At 40.3% G+C, this 12,244-nt stretch overlaps 1 protein-coding gene across 4 annotated transcripts in view; it reads left to right on the top strand.

Moving 5' to 3' along the window:
• The window catches only part of dennd3a (DENN/MADD domain containing 3a), a 132,829-nt gene extending 120,644 nt beyond the window's left edge, over positions 1-12,185 (top strand). For 2 of the 4 annotated variants that reach the window (XM_059975688.1, XM_059975696.1), the window contains exons 24-25: positions 8,680-8,817; positions 10,773-12,185. In XM_059975688.1, the coding sequence (XP_059831671.1) occupies positions 8,680-8,817; positions 10,773-10,967 (333 nt within the window). In that variant the 3' untranslated portion in view covers positions 10,968-12,185. The remainder of the gene's footprint in view (positions 1-8,679; positions 8,818-10,772) is intronic. The other 2 variants (XM_059975704.1, XM_059975729.1) reach the window with 2 other exon arrangements.
• Positions 12,186-12,244: the final 59 nt, after the last annotated feature.

Here is a 12,244-nt window from a genome sequence, read left to right as displayed (position 1 = left end):
ATATTCATTTTAATAGACTCAATCCTTGAACTGAGACTGAAAAAAGGAATTAGGTTCCATCTTGCCACATCTTCCTTAATTTTTTTATATAAAGGCTGATAATTATAAATGTTTGTACATTCTGATAATTTTGCCAAATCTTTTGGCATAATGATGCCCAAATATTTGAAAGACTCTGTGTGCCATGCCCAGGGGTATCTACTTTCAATTTCTCTTGGTGGGCTATAGTAATATGAAAGTAATTGGGTTTTATCTATGTTGATCTTGTATCCTGATAATTAACCATATTGTTCAAAGGATTGCTTCAATTTAGGTAAAGAGTATGTTGGTTGCCCTAGATAGATCAAAATGTCATCTGCATAACAAGTCAATTTATGCTCTGTCCTTTTAATTGTAATTACCCTGATATCTTCGTTTTGTCTGATGTATTGAGCTAATGGTTACGGATATAGCACGAAGAGTAGCAGTGACCATGCACAATCCTGTCTAGTGCCCCTTTCTAAGAGGCCTTAACAACTAAGTAATATAAAATCCACATTATAAGTATTTCTCGAGATAGGTATATTACCTTCTACTTTTGCTTCCGTTTAGCTTCTCAACATTTTTAAAGTTAGCCAAACCTTATGGCTCTTCTGAAGGGGGTGAGGACTGTCTTTGGGAAACTCCCGGTCTCTTCCTGATATACTTCTCTCGGCCTCCTCCCATCTCCTGCCTTCTCGATTCTCGCACTACTTCCCAAGCTGAGTGGGATAATTCCTCTGCCAGGCTTTCTCTTGGTTCGGTCATGCTGGCAAGCAACCATCTGGCCTTCATGTCTGTAGTCACCTCATCCACTGTCTGGTACAACCGCGTCCAGTTGTCATAAAACACTTGAAGTTTAGCAGGGTACGGAGTTTGAAATCTAATCTTTTTTTGCTTTTGTACTCACTTTACTTCAGAGTATTTTTTACGTTTCTGCAGGGCCGTGGGGGGGGGGGGGTAATCTTGGTCGAAATATATTACGTTATCATCTAAAAACACCCTCTTCTTACCCCAGGCCCTTTGTAGAATCTCCGCCTTGGTGCTGTACCGAAGGAATTTAATTATTATTGAACGTGGCTTATCTTGGGTAGACTTCAGGACTAGCACACGATGCGTTCTCTCGATTTCCAGCTACATAGTTGAGGAAAGCTCCAGCGCATCCCGCAGCAACTTTCCAACAAACTCCGTCATAGATGAGCCCTCCACTCCTTCGGGAACGTTGTAGATTCTGATAATTTTTCCGCCGTGATCTTCCTTCCAGGTCAAGCAGTTTACCTTCTTGGTGATTTAATATTTTTATTGTCTTACTCAGTATTCGTTCAACATTTTGAACGTGATCTTCCACCTTCTCAATTCAAGTCTCTGCCACCGCTATTTTTTGATTGACGTTGGTGAGCTCTGACTTAATATCATGTAGCTGCTGCTTTATTTCTTTCTGGAACTCCCTTACCTCTTTCAGGATTTTGATCATATTCGCAGCTTCGCCTGAACGAGGCCTAGTGTCCGCCTCGCTAGCACACGGTAGGGTAGGAGAGCTGCTCGCTGCACTCCTCTTGGCTGCAGGCTCCGCAGTGTCACTTTTAAAATTTCCATTCTTTTTCCCCATTCTTGCCCCTCTCTTCAGTTCAAATATTTTTTGAAAAATACTATATTTGATGGGTTAACGGGGCTTAATATGCGTTTTTCTGGAGGAGCTAGTGACTTAAGCTGCCATTCTCAATGATGATGTCACCGGAAAACCAAGAGTGAATGTTAAGTATGCTGATATGCTTGCCACTGCAAACCTTTCATGAAAGATGCCTCCTGTGATCCTTGTTGACAGTCAAGCAAACGCCAAAGCAACACATGCAAATACTGGAAGAACTCAGCAGGCCAGGCAGCATCCCTGGAAAAGAGTAACATAGAAACATAGAAAACCTACAGCACAATACAGCTGTACTCTCACATCACATGAGAGTAAGCGTTCAGCACGGACTGGAAGGGCCGAGATGGCCTGTTTCCGTGCTGTATTTGTTATATGGTTATACAGACCCTTTGGCCCACAAAGTTGTGCTGAACATGTCCCTACCTTCGAAATTACTGGACTTACCCATAGCCCTCTATTTTTCTAAGCTCCATGTACCTATCCAAGAGTCTCTTAAAAGACCCTATCGCATCCGCCTCCACCATCATTGCCGGCAGCCCATTCCACACATTCACCACTCTCTGCGCAAAAAAACTTAACCCTGACATCTCCTCTGTACCTACTCCCCAGCACCTTAACCTGTGTCCTCTTGTGGCAACCATTTCAGCCTGAGAGAAAGCTTCTGACTATCCACATGATCAATACCTGTCATCATCAGGTCACCTCTCATCCTCCCTCCTCCAAGGAGAAAAGGCCAAATTCACTCAACCTGTTTTCATAAGGCATGCTCCCCAATCCAGGCAACATATTTGTAAATCTCCTCTGCACCCTTTCTGTGGCTTCCACATCCTTCCTATAGTGAGGCGACTAGAACTGAGCACAGTACTCCAAGTGGGGTCTGACTAGGGTCCTATATAGCTGCAACATTACCTCTTGGCTCTTAAACTCAATCCCATGATTGATGAAGGCCAGTGCACCGTATGCCTTTTTGACCACAGAGTCAACCTGCGCAGCTGCTTTGAGCCTTGTATGGACTCAGACCCCAATATCCCTCTGATCCTCCACACTGCCAAGAGTCTTACCATTAATACTATATTCTGCCATCATATTTGACCTACCAAAATGAACCACTTCACACTTATCTGGGTTTAACTCCATCTGCCACTTTTCAGCCCAGTTTTGCATCCACAATGTCCCGCTGAAACCTCTGACAGCCCTCCACACTATCCACAACACCCCCAACCTTTGTGTCATCAGCAAACTTACTAACCCATGCCTCCACTTCCTCATCCAGGTCATTTATAAAAATCATAAAGAGTAAGGGTCCCAGAACAGATCCCTGAGGCACTCCACTGGTCACTGACCTCCATGCAGAATATGACCCGTCTACAACCACTTCTATGGGCAAGCCAGTTCTGGATCCGCAAAGCAATGCCCCTTGGATCCCATGCCTCCTTACTTTCTCAATAAGCCTTGCATGGAGTACCTTATCAAATGCTTTGCTGAAATCCATAAATACTGCATCTACTGCTCTTCCTTCATCAATAAACAGTCAATGTTTTGGGCTGTGACTGTTTGTCAGGACTGAAAAAAAGATTAAGGAGATGGGAAGAAGGGTGGAAGAAGTACAAGGTGGTAGGTGATAGGTGAAAGTGGGAGAGGGGAAAGGGGTGAAGTAAAGCTGGAGAATTGATGGGTGAAAGAAGTAAAGGGCTGGAGAAGGTGGGGGGGGAGTCTGATAGGAGAGGATAGAAGACCATGGAAAAAAGGGAAGGAGGAAGAACCCCAAAGGGAGATGATGGGCAGGTAAAGATTGTAAGGTAAGAGAGGGAAACAGGAAGAGGGGGGCAGTTACTGGATGTTCGAGAAATCAATGTTCATGCCATCGGTACCTCCCATTCCCATTTCGACATGTCAGTCAATGGCTTCCTTTACTGCCGTGATGAAGTCATGCTCAGGTTGGAGGAGCAACTCCTTATATTCTACTCATCTTCTTTTTCTACAGACCTGCTGAAGGGTCTTGGCTCGAAATATTGGTTGTACATTTTTCCATAGATGTTGCCTGACCTGCTGAGTTCCTTCAGCATTTTGTGTGTGTTGCTTGTATTCTGTCTGGGTGGCCTCCAACTTGATGGCATGAACATTGATTTCTCTTAACTTCTGGTAATTGTCCAACCCTCCTTCCATCATTCCCTATTCCTGTTTCCCTCCCACACGTTATATCCTTACCTTCCCATCACCTCCCTCTGATGCTCTTCCTCCTTCCCTTTCTTCCATGGTCTGCTATTCTCACCTATCAGTTTCCCCCTTTCTCCAACCCTTATCTCTTTCACCAATCAACTTCCCAACTCTTTACTTAACCCTTCCCTCTCTCCTGCTTCCACCTATCTCCTACCATCTTGTACTTCTTCCTCCACTCCCTCTTCCTTACTCTGACTTCTCTTTCTTTCCAGTCCTGATGAAGGGTCTGAGTCTGAAGCATCGACTGTTCACTCTTTTCCATAGATGCTGCCTGGCCTGCTGAGTTCCTCCAGCATTTTGTGTGTTTTGCTTGGATTTCAATCATCTGCAGATTTTCTCCTGTTTGTGAAAGCAGATAACATTTTCCTTTAGGAAGACATTCTTCTCACTGTGTGCCCTTTTCTCCAGTTGATGGCACAAATCCAATGTGTGTTTCATCTCACAGATCAGACAAACCCCTTTGGCTGACAAGATCATTTCCCTTCCAGGTTCAGTTTTAATTTTGTTTCTCCTTGTGGCGTCAATAGTGGCAGAACTGGTTCCGTTAGCCTTAGAACAAAGTTGTGACTTGATTTTGTTCACACCTTTGCTTATTGCAGGTGAAATAGCATCCTGTATATTCCCAAATGCCAAGTGTAGCAACCTCTACTTGCCTTTCAATAAAATCAAAAATGTCAGTGAAAGCAGTCTTAAGGTTATGCCTGTCTTGCAGTTTACAGACCACTGTTCTCCATTTATTCCATATAGGGCAATTTTTTTTATGACATTGACATATTGGCAGGCATGTCCAGCTCACACATGTATGGCACATCTTCCATGGCATTGCAATAGCCTCTAAGAAAAAAAAATTGTGATCTTGAAGAGCTTTCTTGTCTTCAAATTTGATGGGTACCTAAGAAAGAGTCTTTTGCATGTAGACGGATGCAATTTTAAGTTGATTACCAAAATGTTCCTGTTGTAAAGATTTAGCTTTTCCATATCTTTCTTTGGGGTCAACATGTTGGCAGCTTCTGACAAGTTCTCTAGGGTGACCCCTAGTGTACTGTTCAAGGTAATAGAGGCAGTTACTATGACCATATGTCTTGCCTTCAACACTGTTTTTGAAAGCCTTCATGAATGCTTGACACTGCATGGGTCACCATTGAAGATTTGCATCGCTTTTTCAAGCAAAGATGAAATGTGTTGTTGTGCCAATGAGGTTATAATTTCATTTTGCTTCCACATCATATCAATAATACTGTTTTGACCTCCAGCATCTGAAAAAAGCATGTGTCTAAGTTGTAAGTGAATGTCCCCATGAGCCCTTTGACCTGTTTGATATGACATAGGTTCACTGTGCCTCATTAGTGCTTTAATATGAAACTAGCAAAGTCAAATGAGTTTATAACGATATTAGAAATTAATGTAACTAAATTAGTGATATAGCGGAATAAGAGTACAGTCGGCCCTCCTTATCTGCGGATTCCGCATGCGCGGATTCAACCAACTGCGGATCGGAAAAACCCGGAAGTTCTCTCTCCAGCACTCGTTTGAGCACGTACAGACTATTTTTTCTTGTCATTATTCCCTAAACAATACAGTATAACTATTTACATAGAATTTACATTGTATTAGGTATTATAAGTAATCTAGAAATGACTTAAAAGTACAGGCAGTCCCTGGGTTATGAATGAGTTCCGTCCCTGAGTCCGTCTTTAAGTCGGATTTGAAGTCGGAACAGGTACATCCGTTACTATTTAGCGTCACTTAGTCAAACATTTTTCTTAGTATATAGTACATATTTTACCTTTCTATGCATATAAAACACTTAAGAAACATACGTAGTTCAATAATTAAACCACTGTGTTGCTTAGTAATAATTGTAGCTTTCATCGGGGCAGGGCCTTTCACACGCTCCATTAAAATTGTTCCGATCGTTGACCAACTGTACCCTAACGCTTTTCCAATGACCGATGGTGTTTCACTCTTTCCGATCACTTTATTACTTACACCTTATTTTCAATCGTGATCGTGATTATTTTCGTGAACAGAAACACTGCAGATTCAGAGCTGCTCCACCAGGTCCTAATGTCCATCGCACTGAGACACGTTAAATAATGTCCGGGGTTCCGCTGGGTCCTAAAGACCACCGCACTGAGACAGGTTAAATAAGGGGCTTGAGCATCTGCGTTTTTTGGTATCTGCCGGGGGTCCTGGAACCAATCCCCCGCAGATAAGGAAGGCCGACTGTAATTCGTTTTCAAATTAGTATAATTAAGTAGTCAACAAAATCTATCGTCCATGTCTTTGGCTGCCTCTAACCAAACTAAACTATCTAACTAGGACAAAGGAATATGTAACTATACTTATTTGCTTCTACCTCACCCTGACCCATGTGACAAATTACTGTGATCCATAATGAAACATGCACTACAAAATACAATAGAGACAGACGGAAAATAGATACATAGCTCCTACAGTGATTACATGATCATTGTAATAATTATGAGGTACTGAGAATCAAATGCTTATAATAAGTAATTCATTTTTAAAATTACAAATATAATCCCTCCGCTGTTCCCCTTGCTTCCAAGCACCTCCCTAATGTTCCTTTATCTTTATTGCCCCCTTAGAAACTCCCACTGCCCCCAGGCTGGCAATAATGCCCATTTTGGGAAATACTAGTTCATTCCCACATTCTTGCATGTAGCCCCTGCAAGCATGAACCCAAATTCTCTGATTTTTGGCCCAGATTCTCTTATTCGATAGAAGTATCCCTTCAACTATGTAATTCCATATTCTTTTATTCTCTTTTTTTTATTTTTAAAAGAAATTTTTTATATTAAAAAAAAAGTCAACCCCCTACCAACTACCAAAGAAAAAAGCTGATGGATGATAATGGATAATTAGGAAAAAATATATAATCGCTTAAGAAGAGAAGATAAAAATATACATAAAAGTCTGTGCACTGTTAAACTTTATAAATTGGAAAAGTAATTTAGGAAAGGTCCCAGATATCATAAAAAGATTGTTTCAAATTTAAGACTGAGCAGCGGATCTTTTCTAAATTTAAATAAGACATAATATCATGTAGCCATTGAAGATGTGTAGGAGGGGTAGACTCCTCCCATTTAAGCAAGATTGCTCTTCTTGCTAAAAGAGAGGTGAAAACTAAAACCTGTAGGTAAGGAATCTTTAAAGTTATATCTTCATTTGCAATAATACCTAACAAGGCAGTAAGGGGATTTGGGCCAAATTGGACGCTAAAAAGTTGTGAGAACGTATGGAATACTTCCCGCCAAAACTTTTCAATTTTAGGGCAAAACCAAAACATGAATTAAAGAGGCATCAGCAGAGTTGCTTTTATTACAAAGTGGAGAAACATTCGGATAAAAACAAGACAGCTTCTGTTTAGAAATGTAAGCTCTATGAACCACTTTAAATTGTAGAAGAGAATGACGAGCACAGAAAGATGATTTATTAACCTGTTTAAGAATTTTATTCCATCTATCATCAGAAATCTGACAATTTAGGTAATCCTCCCAAGCTTTTTTTTATCTAAAAAATCTTGTCTAGAATCAATCAACAAGTTATAGATACCATGTAATAGCACCATTTACAAAAGGTTTTAAATTTTAAAGTTCGTCCAGTAAATTTTTATCAGGACCTATAGGAAAAGTAGTTAATTGGAAATGTAAGAAATCTCTAATTTGAAGGTATCTGTAAAAATGTGTTTTTGGGAGTGCAAATTTAGTTGACAATTGGTCAAATGAAGCAAGAGATCCTGAGATAAACAGGTCCCAAAAACACTTAATACGTAGTTCATCCCAATCCTTAAAGATTGCCCATCATGGGTCTCCTTAGAAGTTAATTCTGTAAAAAATTCCTCTATTGTCTCTCTTCTTGGATCATACTCTTCTTTTGCAGCAAATAAAATAACAGATAACATAATTGTTAAGCAAACTTTAAGGATTTGGTCTCAATTTAGGAAATTTTTTGGTTTAGCAAATTTTTCATTATCATCTCCCATTCTCCTTAATTATTTTTTTATCCCTTCCATGACTGACAAAGCCTCTAAGGATTGGGATGAACTAGGTATTAAGTAGTTTTTAAAAATTCTCTTCTTAAACCCACTACAATGGCATCAAACATTCCTTAAAGCTCAATTCATTGACCAAACCTTGTCTTTGCATCTGATATCTTTTCTGTCAGTCTGGTGGCTATTTTCTTAATTTTTCCTCTGTGATTTGCCTTTATAAAGTAATTTTCACATGAATGAATATTCCATGAATCATTAGAAATCAGTACTTGATGACATAAGAAAATTCTACGAGCAACAGATGGGATGATGGAATACTGCCCTTACAGATTTTACCAGTTATTACCAAGAAGTCTGGGATATGGAATAAAAATTTGCTTTTTTCACATTTGTATGTTGAAAAAAAATTGAAACCATTTTTTCAACTTGCATTGCTTAATGAATTGCAGAAAATCAGGATGTGGACTATTTTCTAGGAATGCAGCCATACACCTACCTGTAACTTGGGGGCTGACTGCAAATAATATTGGCTTTGAAGAAAGCACTGCCAGTGAAGTTAAACTTTTCATTAAAAATTTACTAAACAATGTAAGGTATTTGCAGTAACTAATGAATTCATGAGAAAGTACTTCATTTAATCAGCCAGTCAGCTTACTGGGAAGTGATGCATGTAAACACATGATTCAGCTTTAGGCTTGGTAGCACAGTCTTTTTTTGAATTAGTGACTTAATAAGCAGAAGTTATATCATTGAGATATTTTTCATGTCTTTTTAGAAAAATCAACTCGTGGCTGGATGTGCTGATAAAGGAGAAGTTTATTTTTGGGATATGGAAAATCTATTAAAACCCTGGCAAAAGGTTCAGCTTCAAGATTGTAGCAGTGTTAGTTGCATGATATTTGTTAAGAAGCAGGTAATATCATAACTTATATGTCAAATATTTACTAATTCAAATGTACAGTATAAAGCTTTATTCTCTAAGGGGGTGATGAACAAGTTCGCATTAACAATCACAGCACTGTTCTTCAACTTCTTGTGATCCTAAAATCGTTCAGCCCAGCAACAGGCCTTCTGGCACACTTTCTTCACTTATTGTTATATTCCCACATTTCCTAATCCCATTTATCAGCACTTGGTCTGCAATCCTCTATGTCTTGCTAGTAATCAACTCCATATATTGTAAATATCTTCTACGTCATATTGGTGCTTTTCTTTTTCTCAGCTGATTATGTGATTTTAGCAGAGTCTCCCAATGAGTTGCTTGTATCAGCAAAGTAACTAAACCTTTTGACTCGATTGATTTACCCTTAAATTCAGCAAGCAGCATATACTTGGCAATCTGTAAATACTATGGGTTTTCTGAAATAACGTACTTTTATATCCTATACCTTGACATATAAAGGTGAGCATGTCATATGCTTTATTCACCAATCTATCACACTGTACTGCTTCCACAAAGCAACAAATATCATGACATATGTCAATAATAATAAACCTGATTGTGATTCTTATTCTGTGTTACCACTTTCAGAAAACTGTACTTGAACCTCAGGGACTCCTTGTTTATCAACATTCCATAGTGCCCTACCTTTTACTATTTATGTCTTACTGTTTATTGACTTCTCAAAATCCATCATCTCTAACTGGTCAGTATTTCACCTACCATTGCCCTACCCAGCTTTCCACTTGATCTATGTCTTGCTGCAAAGCCTTAGACAACCTTCCTCACTATCCACAATTTTGATGCCATGCACAGAATTACCAATCATTCACATCCAACATTCATCTCCTGCTTTCACTTTCCTGTCACATCATTTCTGGAATATCTCACATATACAATTCCAGTGTTTCAAGAAATAGCTCTCCATTTAATCAAAACATAGGAATGATCATTAATTGACCTTCCGTTTCCTTTTGGAATCAGGAGACAGCGGGTGTTGGAAACTGCAGCAAAGTTTACAATGCAACAGTGTGAACATTGAATTTTCCTTGTAACCCACAAGCCATAGTATTCTGCTCTTACACACACTCATTTTGCCACCTAATTTTCCTCCTCCTTCATTTCCCCTTTCCCATCCCTTCTCCTGCCTGTTTCCATGAGCCTATCATCCCCTCCCCATATGGTCCCGCAACACTTAACAGCCTGTATCCCATCCCACCCTTCAAACCCCATATGATTCTTCCTACCATTAACCTAAACTAAAGAGTCATTTATAATAGCCAGCACATGTTTAGGATGTGGAAGGAAACTCAGGGTAGAATTTGAGCACTAAGTTTATATAAGACCATAAGACAAAGGAGCAGAAGTCGTCCATTTGGCCCATCAAGTCTGCTCCGCCATTTTATCAAGAGCTGATCCATTCTCCCATTTAGTCCCACTCCCCCACCTTTTCACCATAACCCTTGATACTCTGGCTATCAATCTTTGCCTTAAATACACCCAATGACTTGGCCTCCACCACCACCTGTGGCAACAAATTCCACAGATTCACCATCCTCTGGCCAGAAAAAAATTTCTTCGCATCTCTGTTCTGAATGGGTGCCCTTCAATGCTTAAGTTATGCCCTCTCATACTAGACTCCCCCACCATGGGAAACAACTTTGCCACATCCACTCTGTTCATGCCTTTCAACATTCGAAATGTTTCTATGAGGTCCCCCCTCATTCTTCTAAACTCCAATGAGTACAGTCCAAAAGCGGTCAAATGTTGCTCATATGTTAACCCTCTCATCCGTGGAATCATTCTAATGAATCTTCTGTGAACCCTCTCCAAAGTCAGCACATCCTTTCTTAAATAAGGAGACCAAAACTGCACACAGTATTTGAAAGATTGTGGTTGGCTGATACTATTCTTAAATATTCTTTCAGATCTGGATTGGAAGCAAAGGATTGGACAAAGTCAAAGGGAAAATATATGTGATAGATGCAGACAAATACTGTGTGGAGAAAGAACTGGTGGCTCACGTGGACATGGTTCGAGCATTGTGCTCTGCTGAAAACAGATATGTTCTTAGTGGAGCTGGCAGGGAAGATGGGAAGATTGCAATTTGGAAAGTAGAATAATTGTGTACTTTTTACCCTAACAATATGCTGTTTTTAAACATACTATCCCAAGAATACTATCAAAATGAGGAATAAGATGACACTTACATATTTTTATATATCTGTGAATTTTTGGTTTCCTGATGTTTGTAACAATTTTAATGTCAAAAAAGTATTATTTCTGGAGCAAAGTACTGTACGTTCTGGATATCTTGAAGTAAATACAGAATGTTGAAAATACTGAGCAGTTTCTGTGGAGAGACAAATAATTAATATTTTATATTTATGATTTGTTTTAGTAATTAAATATCTGTGACAATGATTTATAGCCTAAATGAATTGCTCCATTCAAGCCAACATCTTGGCAAATTGCTTTTGCAGCCTCCCCTGTATTTCATGTCCTTCCCAAGAAGGGTGACCAGAACTGCAGAGTATTCCTGATGTGGCAGATTTCTTTGTTGGCTTGAGGTGCATGGTGTTAGGTGTTTAAGATTTCAGGAATATATGTAAGATTTGGATCACAGCTGTCTGCTATCTGTGACACACATAAAATGCTGGTGGAACGCAGCAGGCCTGGCAGGATCTATAGGAAGAAGCACTGTCGACGTTTCAGGCCGAGACCCTTCTAGGAGGGGTGGGGAAATGTGAAATGATAGGAGAAGACCGGAGGGGGTGGAGTGAAGCTGAGAGCCAGAAAGGTGATTGACGAAAGGGATACAGAGCTGGGGAAGGGAAAGGATCATGGGACAGGAGATCTAGGGAGAAAGAAAGGTGGAGGGGAGCACCAGAGGGAGATGGAGAATAGGCAGAGTGATGGGCAGAGAGAGAACAAAAAGGGGAGGGGAGAGATAAATAAATCGGGGATGGGGTAAGAAAGGGAGGAGGAGCATTAATGGAAGTTAGAGAAGTCAATGTTCATGCCATCAGGTTGGAGGCTACCCAGACGGTATATAAGGTGTTGTTCCTCCAACCTGAGTGTGGCTTCATCTTGACAGTAGAGGAGGCCGTGGATAGACATATCAGAATGGGAATGGGACGTGGAATTAAAATGTGTGGCCACTGGGAGATCCTGCTTTCTCTGGCGGACCGAGCGTAGGTGTTCAGCGAAACGGTCTCCCAGTCTGTGTCAGGTCTCACCAATATATAAAAGGCCATACCGGGAGCCCTGGACGCAGTATACCACACCAGCCGACTCACAGGTGAAGTGTCGCCTCACCTGGAAGGACTGTCTGGGGTCCTGAATAGCGATGAGGGAGGAAGTGTAAGGGCAGGTGTAGCACTTGTTCTGCTTACAAGTA

This window comes from Hypanus sabinus, chromosome 1 (genome assembly GCF_030144855.1).
Source record: "Hypanus sabinus isolate sHypSab1 chromosome 1, sHypSab1.hap1, whole genome shotgun sequence".
In the NCBI taxonomy this organism is placed as follows: Eukaryota; Metazoa; Chordata; class Chondrichthyes; order Myliobatiformes; family Dasyatidae; genus Hypanus; species Hypanus sabinus.
Note: the sequence above shows the minus strand (reverse complement) of the source record. Positions and strands in the feature narration are given on the sequence as shown.